At 38.5% G+C, this 16,050-nt stretch overlaps 1 protein-coding gene across 50 annotated transcripts in view; it reads left to right on the top strand.

Moving 5' to 3' along the window:
• PPFIBP1 (PPFIB scaffold protein 1) overlaps positions 1-16,050 on the top strand; it is a 184,655-nt gene that overhangs the window by 104,901 nt on the left and 63,704 nt on the right. For all 50 annotated transcript variants that reach the window (XR_013522732.1, XR_013522730.1, XR_013522728.1 and 47 more), the window contains 2 exons: positions 11,820-11,911; positions 13,330-13,535. Coding sequence is in view for 43 of the 50 variants with exons in the window: in XM_078339054.1 (XP_078195180.1) it covers positions 11,848-11,911; positions 13,330-13,535 (270 nt within the window). In the remaining 7 variants the exon portion in view is untranslated. The remainder of the gene's footprint in view (positions 1-11,819; positions 11,912-13,329; positions 13,536-16,050) is intronic.

Raw genomic sequence — 16,050 nt, 5'->3', positions numbered from 1 at the left:
ATGTGTTCTCCTGCCAGACTGGCTTCACATCATTTTCTAGCTGTGTGACTTGGTGTCCTCTCTGTGCCTCAGTTTCACTACCAATAAAGTGGGGAAAGTATTGTGTCATTAGGGTTATTGTAAGGATTAATTGAATTGATACAGGACAAGCACTTAATACAGTGCCCAGTACATAGTAATCTAATGTTAATGTTATTCCTTTTGCTTGTGTCATTTTTCCCATAGCATTTAGCAATCACCCTCTCACCTGCTCTCTGTTTAAACTATTTATTTTTTGTGGTTTCTTGTCATTAGAATGTATGTGTCCATCAGAGTAACAACTTTTTACTTTCTTTCTCCTTCTATTTTCTTTTCTTTTTCGTCACTGCTATACCTTCGTGACTTAGAATAGTGCCTGATATACGATAGGTACTCTGTAAATCTTGTATAATCAATGGGTGAATGAGAGAAGAATCTGCATACTTTCAGGAGGCCGTAGGATGAGGTAGGTTAGGGAAGGGGCTGGAAACTTTTTCTGTAAAGAGCCAGATAGTAAATATTTTAGGCTTTGTGAGTTACAACTACTCAACTTTGCTGTGGTGGCATGAAAGCCACCATAGATGATACGTAAACGAATGAATGTGACTGCGTTCCAAAGAAGCTTTATAAAAACAGGCAGTGGGCCAGATTTGACCATAGGTCATAGTTTGTCAGCTCCTGGGTTGGGGAATACTTTTTGGCCTTACTTTCCTTGTTCTCATTATTCCTCCCTTCAGCCAGCAATTAGTGCTATTCACTCAGAACTGAAATATAAATAACTTGAAAAGCATGACATTACCCCTTAGTATTTGGCTCAGTATCCGTTAATTGTACAAATTTTCCATATGTCTCCTAATATTGTGGTAGGAAATAACAATGTTAAGAATGTATTTTGAATTTTCTAGCTGTACAGTTTCGGGGCTCTGGTTTTCATTTCTCTTCTCCATCAACCAAAAACTGGTGATTCTGGCCAGGAGCATGTACGCTATAAGGAACAAGCAGTGTTGTCATTCCTCTTACTATATGGCCAAGAGAGTAACTGACACCCAGTTGGAATTGAAACCAACAGAAATGACCTACAAGACAAACTGTTTAGTTTATAAACTTATTTATTTTTAGTTTATAAACTTATTTCTCCACAGAACTGTTTCCTAGCTCAGTTTTTACCAGTCTTCCCAATCAATTTTATATGCTAGCAAGTTTCTTCCAGCTTTAATGCAATGTTTTTGACCATGTGACAAACTGAAATTTTAACACAAAATACATAGCTTTTATTTCTGTAATTAAAGCAGCTCAGAAATTATACTCATTTTGCTGATATGATGCATTATATTTAGACAGATAAGCAGTTCAACTATGTGACTGCAACTGATGTGAATTTGACACAACCAGAAATGGTGTTTGTGCCACCTCTTCTGAATTTATTGTCGGTGCTAGCGGTTTTCCACTTGCCGTTTAATTTTAATTTTCTTCATCATTGTGTATGTGTGGAAAGAGAACAAATCTGGAACATAATCCCCATTTGTTGAGGTTTTCTTGCTCTCTCTGTTGTAGCTTTTTACAGCTGTGGTCCATGGGTGCAGTTTCCAATCAGAGTGTGGCGTAACCTACTTCCAAGACACCTGCCCAGTGTGTCCCCCAGAGCAGTGGTGCTCAAACTATCTCTGGGGAAAGACCATTTTCTTTTTCCATCAGAATTGATTCATTTTCTAAAATTCAATTTAAAAAGAAAAGTGGGCTGGGTGTGGTGGCTCACGCCTGTAATCCCAGCACTTTGGGAGGCCGAGGTGGGTGGATCACAAGGTCAGGAGATTGAGACCATCCTGGCCATGGTGAAACCCCGTCTCTCCTAAAACACAAAAAATTAGCTGGGCATGGTGGCAGGGGAATCGCTTGAACCCGGGAGATAAAGGTTGCAGTGAGCTGAGATCATGCCATTGCACTCCAGCCTGGTGACAGAGCAAGACTCCATCTCAAAAAAAAAGAACAGTGAGTTCCCAGCCGAATTATCACATAATTGGATATCACAGCAAGGTCAAGTTGCTATGCAGTTGTTAAAATGGTTATTCTCAATTTCTATACTTACAGTAGACCAATAACTGTTTGTGCACCAGCTCCAGTCCGCAGACCACATGCTAAGCAACGCTACTTCAGAGCAGTGGTTTTCAAATGTTTTTATCACAGTATAAAGGATGCATCCTTAGGCTGTAAAACACATGAGTATGTACAAGCCTGTGCAGGCACACACATGCACACATACTCTGAAACCGCTGGAATGTCAGCCCTCTAAAGGCAGAGCTTAGATTTTCTTGTTCTTTTTCACTGTTCTGCCTATAATACCTGGCACATAGTAGGCCCTCAGTCAATATTTGTTGCAGGGGTGCGTGTGTGTGCGTGCGCGCACATGTGTGTGTGTATCTGAATAATCAAGATTTTCACACGTTAATACTTAACCTTTACTCCTGATGAAATACCCTTTTGTTGTCTATTTAATTGAAAGAAATGCTGATTTTAGCCTAATAATTCTATTTAAATGCATTCTAATTTTAGGAATTGAACCATGGTTTATAAAACATTCCTTTGGAAGGTGCTTGTGTATAGGAATTTATTACTCTTTTCTTCTGCTTCAGAGTTTTGAGTAGCTGTTTCTTACTCCTGTCTTCCTATGGGTGTACACATCCCAGAACTGCTTACATCTAGGCAGCAGTCCGCATAACCTGCATACATTAGGTTGGTGGGCCTGTGAAGCCTGTGAAGGAAAACAGAAGGAGGTGAGTCTCAAGATTTTTAAGAGCTAAAAAGAAGGGAAGAGTGAGGTTAGAATTAGAGTGGTAGAGCAATAACAAGTTGAAATAGACCCCCTGATACTCCTGCATAATATTGGCAACTAAGTTTGCAAACTCTTAGGAATAATGTCATTCTAAAGTAGTATAATGAATTTCATTCATCTACATCTAGAAGAGCATGAAATTTTACTTTTTAAGGTTGTGGATGGCAAGGCTGATACTAACAGTCACGTTTATCTAAATGTATCTTAAAAGTTAAGGTCATGGCCGGGTGCATTGTCTCACACCTGTATCCCCAACACTTGGGGAAGCTGAGGGGAAAGGATTGCTTGAGCCCAGGAGTTCGAGACCAGCCTGGGCAGCATGGCAAAACTCTGTCTCTACAAAAAATACCAAAATTAGTCAGGTGTGGTAGTCCCAGCTACTTGGAAGGCTGAGATGGGGAGATTGTTTGAGCCTGAAGAGGTTGAAGCTATAGTGAGCTGTGTTTGCGCCACTGCACACCAGCCTGGGTGATAGAATGAGACTGTTTCAAAAACTATTTGTATAGATAGATAGATAGAATAATATACTGTACCCCCGCATACCACCACCCATTTTCAACAATTATCAATGTATGGCTAATATTGTTTTATCAACATCTTTAACTTTATTTTCTTTCGTTTTATTTTAAAGCAAATTCCAAATATTGTATGAATTTATCCATAAGTATTTTGCTACTTGTGTCTAAAAAATAAAGATTCAAAAAAGATAACTATAATAACATTATTATAGTAACCTTAGAATGACAATAATTTTTAAATCTCAAATAAACACTGTTCACATTTCCAGTTATATCATCCATTCTGTACTTATTTTACAGGTTTTTTTTTTTTTTTTTTTTTTTTTTGGTGGGGTGAGGGTCTTCAGACTGAGTCTTGCTCAGTCACCCAGGCTGGAGTGAAGTGGTGCTGTCTCCTGAGTAGCAATCTCAGCTCCCTGGATGCAACTGATTCTCTTGCCTCAGCCTCCTGAGTAGCTGGGACTATAGGCACATGCCACCATTCCCAGCTAATTTTTGTATTTTTAGTAGAGATGGGGTTTTTACCATGTTGGCCAGGCAGATCTCGAACTCCTGACTTCAAGTGATCCACCCACCTCAGCCTCCCAAAGTGCTAGGATTACAGGCGTGAGCTACTGTTCCTGGCCTTATTTTACAGCTTAAAGCCTCAGGAGGCTGAGGTAGGAGGATCATTTGAGCCCAGGAGTTTGAGGTTAGCCTGGGCAATATAGCCAGACCCCATTTTATTTTAAATGTGTGTTGTAACGTTAGATATCTCTGTTGCTACCAATACCCCCAACCTTTTCTGGTTTCAACACTTCCCCTGCCCTTTCCAAGTGATTCTGAATTAATTTTCTACGAATGTTAGAGCAGACTGGTGGTGAGAAGGCTAATGGAGTGGGGATGAAAAAAATACGTGATGACAGATATGTAGCAGAGAACCAGAAAACAAAGAGGGTTGTATTTAAGAGTCTCCAAAGTATTGCAGACATAAGGAACTATAATGGTTGAGGTTGTTGAATTAAAACCTTAATGGCTTCTTCAGAGCTGTTATGTATGGATTAAAAGTAAGAAGCTGAGGTTTGGAGAGAGGAATTCTGCCCTTATTTACCTTGGTACCAATTCCCACCTCATCTGGGCAGGGCTTGTTGTCCCAAGGAGGAAAGACAGGCCTCGGTGTGTGTGAGTCTAGTGATTGAGTGTGCCTCAGAGCCACTGGGAGGGCTTGGAAAAACACAGATTGATGGGCCTGGCCGTGGAGTTTCTGATTCAGGAGACTTAGTGTGGGGTCCAGGGATTTGCATTTCTTTCATTCTTTTTTTCTCGCCCCTGAGATGGAGACTCACTTTGTCACCCATGCTGGAATGCAGTGGTGCGATCTTAGCCCACTACATCACTGCAACCTCCGCCTCCTGGGTTCAAGTGATTCTCCTGCCTCAGCCTCCCAAGTAGCTGGGACTACAGGCACACGTCACCATGCCCAGCTAATTTTTCTATTTTTAGTAGAGACGGGATTTCACCATGTTGGCCAGGCTGGTCCTAACTCCTGACCTCAAGTGATCCTTCCACCTCAGCTTCCAGAAGTGCTGGGAGTACAGGCGTGAGCCACCGTGCCTGGAGGGATTTGCTTTTCTTACTAACCCACAGGTGATGCTGCTGTTTCAAACCACTGACCTGCCTCTCCCTTTTGATCTGGTTTGTTTTTTGTTTTAAATTAATTTTTTTGAGTACACAGTAGATATGTGTCTTTATGGGGTACATGAGACATTTTGATACAGGCATACATCTCATAATAATCACATCAGGGTAAATAGCGTATCTGCCACCTCAAACGCCTACCATTTCTTTGTGTTACGGACATTCCAATTAAATTATTTTAGTTATTTATAAATGTATAGTAAGTTATTGTTGATGGTTGTCACCCTGTTGTGCTATCAAATATGCCGTGTTTTTAAGATAGTTTCTCTTTGCTGCGATTGTATCGCTGCAAACATTGGCAATCGTTGTGTAGTTGATTAGTCTTCTGAAACTGCTTCTTGGTGAAAACAAAAAACTTAACCATTGAGAAAGGTATGAGTAATTTGTGTAAAACATACTCTATTTTCATAATGACCACAGAATACGGTGGTGTTCTATCAGCCTAGTCGAATGTATGTGAACTTTCTCCCTTTCACAGAGATTTCTTTGAAGCGTTAGTCTCAGTGAATTGTGTCTATTTGGGTAAGAAGTTCAGGATTCTCTTTCAAACCCAAGTATTTTACCTAAAGAAAGTTGAGAAAGCTAGGGCAAATGTTATTCTCCAAAAGTTTCAAAGAAACTTGCTGATTTTCTTACCGCCTTTTTTTTCTTCACAGAAAGACTGGGCAGCGAGCCTGGCCTAAAACATCAGTTAGTCAGCAACTCTGCAAAAAAATTATGGTGTCCTGCCAACGCTTTAGCCACCACACCCATGCCCGGAACTTTCCTTGATATTTTACCCCATTCAAATCCGCTCTAAATGGGTCCTGAGCAAACTCGAAATACACCCTAAACATACATCTGTTGGGTGCTATTGTTTTTTTACTTCGGTCTCTTACTATAATGCTTGAATCTTATCCCCAAGAGCTTGCTTATCTAAGACTTTCCTAAATTTATTTTTATTAAGCCATTGGAGTAGGAAACTATTAGCCCCTGCAAACAGAGCTCATTTCACTGTCTACATCACCCAACAAGTAAGAGGCTTCGCCAGTTAGAACTATGACTTCGAACCCCAGCTTCACTCCTTTGTTGTGGTGGTGATTAATACATTTCCTGGTACTTTTTTCTTTAGCAAGTTATTCAAAGAAGCATGTATTAGCCACTTAGAATCCAGTATTAGCTATTTTGTGAGAATTATTAGATGGTGAAGTTTTTTGTTCTATAGATATTTTTTTTCCTTTTTCCTTTTTTTTTCTTTTTTTTTTTTTGAGACAGAGTTTCGCTCTTGTTACCCAGGCTGGAGTCCAATGGTGTGATCTCGGCACACTGCAACCTCCGCCTCCTGGGTTCAAGCAATTCTGCCTCAGCCTCCCAAGTAGCTGGGATTACAGGCGTGGGCCACCATGCCCAGCTAATTTTTTTGTATTTTTAGTAGACCATGTTGACCAGTAAGGTCTCGATCCCTTGACCTCGTGATCCACCCACCTCTGCCTCCCCAAGTGCTTGGATTATAGGTGTGAGCCACTGCGCCCAGCCTTTTTCTTTTTTTTTTTAAGACAGGTTTTTTATCACCCAGGCTGGAGTGCAGTGGCACAATGATGGCTCACTGCAGCCATGAGCTTCTGGGTTCAATTGATCCACTCACCTCAGCCTCCTGAGCAGCTGGGACTACAGGTGCATGCCACCACGCCCAGCTAACTTTGTAAAGACAGGGCCTCGCTATGTTGCCCAGGCTGGTCTCAAACTCTTGGGCTCTAACAACCCTCCTGTCTTGGCCTCCCAAAGTAGTGGGATTATGGGTATGAGTCACTGTGCCTTGCCTTGGATGGTGAAGCTGTAATTTTCTAAGTGGTTTTGTCTACCCAAGGAACTAAATTATAACTAGCAGGTTTCTGGGTAAGGAAAAAATGAGAAGTAATGGAGCTGGATATTCTGAACCTTTTATTTTGGACCACAGGTTCATATAATTGGATTATTCATGATCCTTGATTTGTGACATATTATCATCATAGTCGTAGATACAGAGGTCCAAGCATGTCCAATTTCATTCATTATTATTTAGTTTATTTTTAAAGTGGGGTTTTTATTTCTAATTTATAACAATCAACTTCTCTTTACTAATTTTAACAAATACAAAAGTTTTATTTGGAAAGTCATCCTAGGAAAGACTTGAAGAAATGAAGAAGAGAACTGATAAATGATGCATTATGAAAACGTTACCACTCTATATAGATCTTAATTGTCTGGGTAATTCTGAGAACCAGTGTAGATTACATGAATCAGAATTTTCTCTTTCTAGGGGAAAGTGTGCTGGAATATTTAAAGCTGATAACTTTAAATATTAAAAGGAAATTAATTCTCTGTTATTTTTAGATCACCACATGCAATGGCAAAGGGCTCCCTGAAATCTTGGATAGTTAAAAGTTGGGCTGGCATGCATGGAATTACAGAGAGGGCACCAATCACATCTGCCTCTGTTAGAAGCTAAACAGTATTATGAATGCATATGTTTCAAAGCCATTCCCAATTAAATTAGTTCTAAATGAATTTTATGCTTTCAACATTTAGCCAACAACTAATGGTTCTTTCTTGGTTAAAATAAAGAACTTAAATGGGATTGACATTGGGATTCTTAATGCCTGACAAGTTTTAAAGGCCATTGCATAGTTTGATGAGTTTTGGTAAATGTATAAACTTGTGTAACCTATATCCCAATCAAGATATTGAACAGAAATTCTGCTGGTGTCTCCTTTCAGTCACTCACCATTTCCTGAAAGTAATTATTGCTCTACTTTCTATCATAGGTTGTGTGTTCTTAGATTTCATGTGAAAGTAGCATGGTCCTTTTGGTCTGGCTTCTTTTGCTCAACCTAACGTTACATGTATTATTTGTTCCATCTTTCTACTGTCGAATAATATTCTATCTTTTAGAATAATATTTCATTATATTAGTTATGTGAGGAAGCCTAAGGAATCTTTCTCTCAGAAATGTTTTTGAGGATTTAAGAAAGTCTTTTTAGAGACCAGGGGATTTTCTAGAGGTTTTTTATTTAGCCTTTTCATTTTTAAAAATACGTTGACCTAGCCCTGAAAGTTAACATGGCTTTATCAACACAGATGCCTGCTAAATTAGGCTGCCTCTGAAATAGTTCAAGCCATTGGCAAGGCAGAATCTTAGTAAATATGGATGGGCTATTCTTAGTATTTTACCACTTCAGGTTTTTGTTTCTTGTTCTTCTGTGTAGTTCTTTAAAACCCACTTGAAATTTATTGAAACTGATTTTGTGGCCTTGCATACATGCCTTATCCTGGTGAATGTAACGTGTAGACTTGAATGTATATTCTGCATTTAGGTATTTTGTTCTACATTGAATTAGATCAAGATGGTTGATAACGTTGCTCAAATCTTGCGTGTTACTTAGTTTTTTCCCTACCTTATCTATCAATTCAAAAGAAGGTTGAAAAAGAACAAATGATAGATGGGACAAACAGAAAAGAAATAGCAGGGCAATAGACCTAAATTCAGCCTTATTGGTAGACTTAAATCCAATCAGATCAGTCATATTTGTATTATGTTAAATATAAGTGGAATAAATTTGTCTAATTCTCCCTTAACACTACCAGTTTTTGCTTCATGTATTTGGAGGCTCTGTTATTAGTTGCACAAACATTTGTGCTTGTTATGACTTCCTGATGAATTAACTCTTATCATGTAAAATATCTTTCTTTCTAGTCATACTTCCTGATTTGCGGTTTTTAATATACCCACTCCTGCTTTCCTATGCTTACCTATGTACGTTATCTCATTTTTCATCCTTTTACTATTATATTTCTTTATATTTAAAGTCTCTATTAACAGTACATAATTAGGAATTTTAAAAACCAATCTGATGATCTCTGGCTCTTATTCCATTTTTACTTAAGGTAATTTTTAAAATGTTATTTTTCTAAAAAATTGTTTTATTTCAGTAGCTTTAGGGGTACAAGTGGTTTTTGGTTACATGGATGAATTGTATAGTGGTGAAGTCTGGGATTTTAGTGCTCCTGTCACCTCAGTAGTGTACGTCGCACCTAATAGGTGGTTTTTCATCCTTACCTCCCTCTCGCTCTCCCTGCTTCTGAGTCTCCATTGTCCATTATACTGCTCTGTATGCCTTTGCAAACCCATGCCTTAGCTTCAACTTATTACAACACTTAATCTGATTATTTATCTGCTTCAGTTTAAGTCTACCACCTTGGCTATTGATTTTTCTTCTCCTGTGTGTCCATTGTTCCTTCATTACTGCCTTTCAATTTAGTAAAATCAAGGCTGAGGCTGGAGTATTGTATGAGCCCAGGAACTCAAGACCAGTCAGCTGGCAACATAATGAGACCTTGTCTCAAAAAACAAACAAAAAGTAAAGATTCTGTAAATTTATATTCTCCACAGCACTTGGCTATGTGAATTTTTTTCACGAATTGAGTATAAAACATTATCACATTGCTTTAGATTCCTCATTTATTAATGATATTAAGCATCTTTTCATATTTTTATTGGTTGAAAAATTTCTTCTGCCAAATCCTATCATCAGGCTTTCCATTTTTTCTTTGATTTCTAGGAATTCTACCCTTGGAATATTACTGAGCTGGACCACTTATATTTGACCATTTTTAACTTATTGGAGAAATCTTTGGTCTGTGAGTCTGTTGCCAGTCCCTGGCTACCTATTTAATTTGCAAAGTCTTTCAAATTGGGCCCCCTTATCCTACTCCATTTTTTCCTTAGCACCTACCACCTTCTCTGTGTTACATCTGTGCTTGTTACTTGCATGTACTGTCTTTTCCTTACTAGTACATGTAGGCTACTACCTGATAAATATAGAGATTCAGAGTTAGCATTTTGAACTTTCATAGCAATTTAACATTGTCATCATATTTGTATTAAATGAAGAGATTGGTCTCCAATGAATTGGGAAAATTTTTTGAGAACTAGTTCTTCACTACTTTGAAAAGCATGGTCTAGGCTGTCCCATACCTTCATGTAATAGCATTTGAAAGGCTCATTGAACAGAACAGAGAAGAACTCAGTAATTATTACACCTATTGGACTTGAAAAAGTGTTTATACTGTACACAAAATATAGTTGCTAACAAAGACGAATTTTTTTTTTTCTAATTTAATGAGATTGTATGTTTTTCTAACATGGGCATTACTTTGTGTTATTGATATTCCCATGTTTACAGCTGAGCCAGGTTCCTGTCTCTTTGTTTTGTGTTTACACATATACAAATGTATACAAAATGCTACTTTTTAAATGAAAGAGAATGCAAGCCACTTAATTATGTAATTTGGCTTAATCCTTTATGCTCTCAGTTTTCATGTTTTGAGTTTCCCAGACTGGAGTGTGGTTATTAAATGTGTGTTCTACATCTTTGAATGGTGCATTCGCTGAGTGTGTGAGTACATTTTTTAGAATGACGTAGGTTCATAACCTAACTGCTTGACTCCTTGTTTGCTGGGTAACTGTAGACACATACCTTGAGTATTTTCATGCTGTACTATTTCCACATTAAATGGTAGTGATGTTTTTCACCTTTGGAAGTGAGTAAAGTTCTGGAAAATCCTTAGGTGAAATGACCATAAAATCAAAATATTTTACAACAATTATATGGCATTATGTTAGAATGAATGCATAATTGAGAACTAATCCAAGAAGCTGATACCAGAACTGTAAATATATTTGTGAAAATAAAGTGGTGAAATTTGGCTGCTTGGAAACAGAGAGCAAAGGTTTCTGTGAAACAGCGTGCCCTTTATTTCCCAGGTATTTGCTATATCACAGTATCGATAACGTAGTAAGAGCTTTATTCAGGTCTATTGGGAGAATACCTGAAATGCACTAGTGAATGTTGAAAATCACATTATCTTGACTTTTTCCTGTCAATGACCAAACTTTTTGCATGCATTATCTCAATATAATTTTTAACAGGTAAACCAATGAGTAGATTGGGACATAATTTCAGCATAAATTCATCTTCAGATAGGGTCAGGTAAATAGAAATTATGTATTATAGTGGAAGTTAGACAGACCTAGGTTAGAAACTGAACTTTGCTATATTTGCTTTGCTGTGTTTCCATGCAAAAATCAAACATCTTCGATCCCCATTTATAAAATGGAGATGAATTTACACATTTTACAGGGTTGTTGACTAAGGATTATGGATCATTTATGTAAATGTGTGGGAACCACTATAGGCACTCAGTATGTGATAGCTATGGCTCCATTGCAAAACGTTTAATACCATTAGGGTGTGTGTGTGTGTGTGTGTGTGTGTGTGTATGCACGCGCACGCACGTACGTTTAGTATATGTGTTAGTGAATCATTTTCTTAGACAAATCTTAAGCCCTTATACAGAAAGTTAAAAAAAATTAAGAGAGCAGAGATTGGGTAGGGTTATTAGAGGGAGAAAGGAGTCTTGTCTGGCCAGTGCTTGTCATGGCCCTCAGCAAGCTTCCATGGGCCATCCCTGTTGCCCTTTACAGAGGCCCAGAGTTCTAGAGAACAGCATGGACACCATGCTAGTGGATTTTAAACACCTCAAGTGCAAGAATGGAATCTTTTTATTAACTGATAAAGGTATCACATGTGATCTTGTGCTACCGTAGGTGATTGGCCACAGCTTACTACTCCAATACTGAAGTTCTTCCTTCATATTAGACGACACAGTGGAGTTATAATTTGAAGCTGAATTAGAAAACCCACTAGCAAGCTTATGTCATTTAAGGGATGTAATGATAACTTCATTTTTTTTTTCAGATATAATTTGCCCCTGAGAAATAAGAAAATGATGAGTGATGCAAGTGACATGTTGGCTGCGGCGCTGGAGCAGATGGATGGTATCATAGCAGGTAATCTGCATCCTGTGAAAGATGGAATCACAACGTTGACTCTGCTCACTTGGCTTTTGCACTACAACTTTCATATTATCTTCTCACTTTATTTTCATTCTTTAGCCCTGTGCCTTTTGCTTCCCTTAATTTCATTTTTGTTCCTCTTCTCCATTTTCTACAAGCATTATTCTCAAACATTATTTTAAAATATCAAAAATTCTGTTCCATCCTAGGTTTCTAATCAAGGATAAAGAATCTGCGTCTCAGGTGGTCTGGTGTAGGTGGTCTGTGGACCATACTTTGAGGACACCCTGTAACCATGAACATTCTGATCTGTTTCCTTGAATTCAAAATTAACTGTCCACCAATGACGCTCATATTTCTTTTTTCTTTTGAGACAGAGTCTCGCTCTGTTGTTCAGGCTGGAGTACAGTGGTATGATCTCAGCTCACTGCAACCCCCACCTCCCAGGTTCAAGCAGTTCTCTGCCTTAGCCTCCAGAGTACCTGGGATTACAGGCACTGCCACCACGCTGGGCTAATTTTTTTATTTTTAGTAGAGACAGGGTTTCACCGTCTTGGCCAGGCTGATCTTGAACTCCTGACCTTGTGATCCCACCCCTTGTTCAGGCTCCCGAAGTGCTGGGATTTCAGGCATGAGCCATCATGCCTGGCCATATCTATTTTTCTTTTAAGAGAGGAGGTCTTGGTCTGTTGCTCAAGCTGGAGTGCAGTGGCTATTTACAGGCATGATTGCCTGTGAATAACATGTATAGCACAGTCTTCAAATGCTGGGCTCAAGCAATCGTCCCACCTCAAGTACCTGTGGTTACAGACACACACCACTGCACCCTGCTTATTTACATCTATTTACCTTCCCAACTCTTTGCTAAGCTTCCAGTTCCTATTTCTCAGTTCCAACTAGGTATCTCCCCTGAAATGTCCTGTAGGCACATCAGTATAATCATTTAACACGTTGAGCTCATCATATTTCCTCAGAATTTACTCTAATAGTCTTTATCTGTGTTCATTTCATAACCCTTCATCCACAGTTTCTAAGCCAGAAGTCACTTGGTTCAGTATTGGTCCAGAATGGACCAGCTCTAATATTTGTATTTTCTGATCTGCCACTTTCTTATCCATCATCTCCATGAGGCCAGTACACCTCACACCAAAGCCCACCAGGCTCTTTTTCTTTCTATACCACATGATTGGCCTCCTTGTTAGGAATTGGACCATTGATATTTATCATCAACTACATGATTTTAATTTTTGCATCACATAACTCTGACTTGGAGAAGTTTATGTGATTGAATTATCCTTTTTCTGTTTCTTTTGATTGTACATTACTGTGACTAGGCTGGTTTACTGCCCTTGGCTTTGGTGTTTTATCTAACATAAATCCCATTGCTGTCTCTGTGATTTTGTTTAACTTAGGTTCTAAGGCCCTGGAATATTCCAATGGGATTTTTGATTGCCAATCTCCCACCTCTCCATTCATGGGAAGTTTGCGAGCTCTGCACCTTGTGGAAGACCTGCGTGGATTGTTAGAGATGATGGAAACGGATGAGAAAGAAGGCTTGAGATGCCAAATCCCAGATTCAACAGCAGAAACGCTTGTCGAATGGCTTCAGAGTCAAATGGTAGGTGTCTGTGTGTTGTAAATTCTGTGTATGACTCTTTTGTTGCTTATTCCAAAATTTGGAACATAGAATAGCTGATTAGAACAAGGAAAAGAAGTATAGGGCAATAGATATGCTCTCATTTTATTCCTTAAGATATCTTAATTTTCTTTTGACTCTAAAGATAACTTTTTAGAAAGTGATATTAGTGTCCATTTTCTAAGTACCAACAACAGGTCACCTGATTCTGCCCATAAAAACAGACTGGCTTTTAGATTGTGCCTGAATGACCTACTGTGGCTTAAAACAAATAGTCCTATAAGGGAAAGAATCTTGCACATAATAGATGATTTCTCAGTCATATTGGGTTATTCACTATAAAGGACCAATGGCAATTCTAAATAGAAAGCATAATGAAAGACATTCAAAAAGCAACAGGGATTTACAGCAGTATTTGACATGAAATGCCATCTAGTGGTTTATGGCAATCACTTCAGTTCCTGTTCTCAAATTAAATTGTGGAGTCGGACCTTTAACCCATTTATGTGTAGTGTTCCATTATTGGAATGGTAAGCTTGTGAGAGTTATTTATATCCTACTTCTCAAGGTTATCGCCAAGATCTGATTTTTCACACAAAAAAATTGCAACCTCCAGCATAAATGGGTAAATGGTGTTATTCACTGAACAATGAGGCCTCTTTCTAGGCATCCTTCTCAAAAACTGATGACGTGGCAGAGCTACCCTTTATTTAGCTGCAATGGTAAATACTGTGGTTTTAATCTGCGATGAACATGTAAAATCTAAAGTATGTCACAAAAACAAATTCAATGGAGGAGAGAGGAAAGGAGATATTTTCTGTTAAAGGATATTCAGTTTTCGATAAGATGTACTAACATGCTTATGAGCTAACTGTGTTTATATAAAAACTAATGAGGATTATTATATGAAAGAATCATGATCTACTTTTGGATCTGTGGTAGACAGGAAAGCTGCTTCCTTTGGGAACCTTAAGAGTACATCCTGCAGCAAAAACATTTTCATATGATGGGACACAAATACTGGTGCTCCCAGCCAGTCCTGTGCTGAATGTTCTGTGTTCCCACCTTGTTTACCTCTGCATTTCTGAGTGCAGACAGTACAATCCATCCTTTAGCACTGGTGCAGCTACACAGACTTGATAATTGGAGATATTTTGCTTGTCAAAACACATAATGTCTTACTATTGCTCTGTAAATTTCCCCTCCAGAGATTTAAGGGTCCAGGTTTGCTGATTTCTTTGGGGATTGCTTCATGCTCCCAAACTGGTGTTTCCTAGCATATCCCTTAGTCTATTTCAATGTCCTATCTTACCCCTTCTTTACTCCATGTTCTTCTGACCATTTAGCATGCAGTGAAAAAGGAATTTACTATTGTTAGAAGAACCTGTTCCTAGCCCACACCCAGAGGCCACCAATGACATTAGTAGCCTAAGTGTACCTGTAGTTCAGTTTTTGACATGTGTCTAAAACATTTCCATTAGCATATGCTTAATCTGTTCTGTGAAAGTATTTCAGGAAATGATAAAAAGTAATGATGATTACATGTGAATATAGGTTAGATCTTGACACTCACTCCTATTTCAGAAACTGCCAATGGCATCGCATCTTACTCAGAGTAAAAACCAAAGTGCTTACTGTGGGTTGCAAGGCCTCACAGGATTTGCTCCCCATGACTTTCTGACCTCATCTCTCATCACACATCTCCTTTTTTACTCCACGCCAAGCACATTGGCTTTTTCACTGATTCTCTAACATGCCAGGTACACTGGCCTCAGGGCTTTTACACTGGCTCTTCACTCTGCCTGGAAAGCTCTTTTCCCAGATATCTGTATGGCTAGCACCCACAGATTCTTCTGGTATTTACTCAAATACTCAAAAGCTCTGCTCTCAATGAGGCCTTGCATCACCACCCTCACTAAAATTATACCCATTTATTATGTGTCTTACACCTTCCTGCTTTATTTTGTTCTCAGGATTCACCGTTTTCTTTCTTTTTTTTTTTATAGTTCAACCTTTGATTTTATTTCGTATCTTTCTGGACATTTGAAATAATATGGGGAAAGATCACAGCAAGTTAACCATGCTTTTTGCATTTGTGGAGGAATTGTGTATAAGGGAAAGATCAGGATTTTAGAGCCAGTGGGATTCAATCTGGCATCTGTGATTCATTCCCCTTCCATAAGAGGTTAACAATGTATCATTGTTATAATGATAGGACAGATATATGACATTATTCTTTTCTTTAGCAGGACTAGACCAAGCTAATAGAGACTTGATTAGCTTTTAAGAGAAAAAAAAAAAACCATGTCATTTAGCCAAAAGGTTCTGAGGCTGCCTGCCTCATGCTACACATACTTGCTGCAAAGACTTATTCCTCAACTCACATAAATGACATTGTTTCTTGTTTGTTAATGTGTCTAAGAGACTTTTCCACTCTTATTAGAAAATCAAATTTTTAAAAAAAATTATCTTCAGGAAAGTAAGCATACCCTTCAAC

This window comes from Callithrix jacchus, chromosome 9 (assembly GCF_049354715.1).
Source record: "Callithrix jacchus isolate 240 chromosome 9, calJac240_pri, whole genome shotgun sequence".
Lineage (NCBI taxonomy): Eukaryota > Metazoa > Chordata > Mammalia > Primates > Cebidae > Callithrix > Callithrix jacchus.
This window is presented reverse-complemented; position numbering and strand designations above follow the sequence as displayed.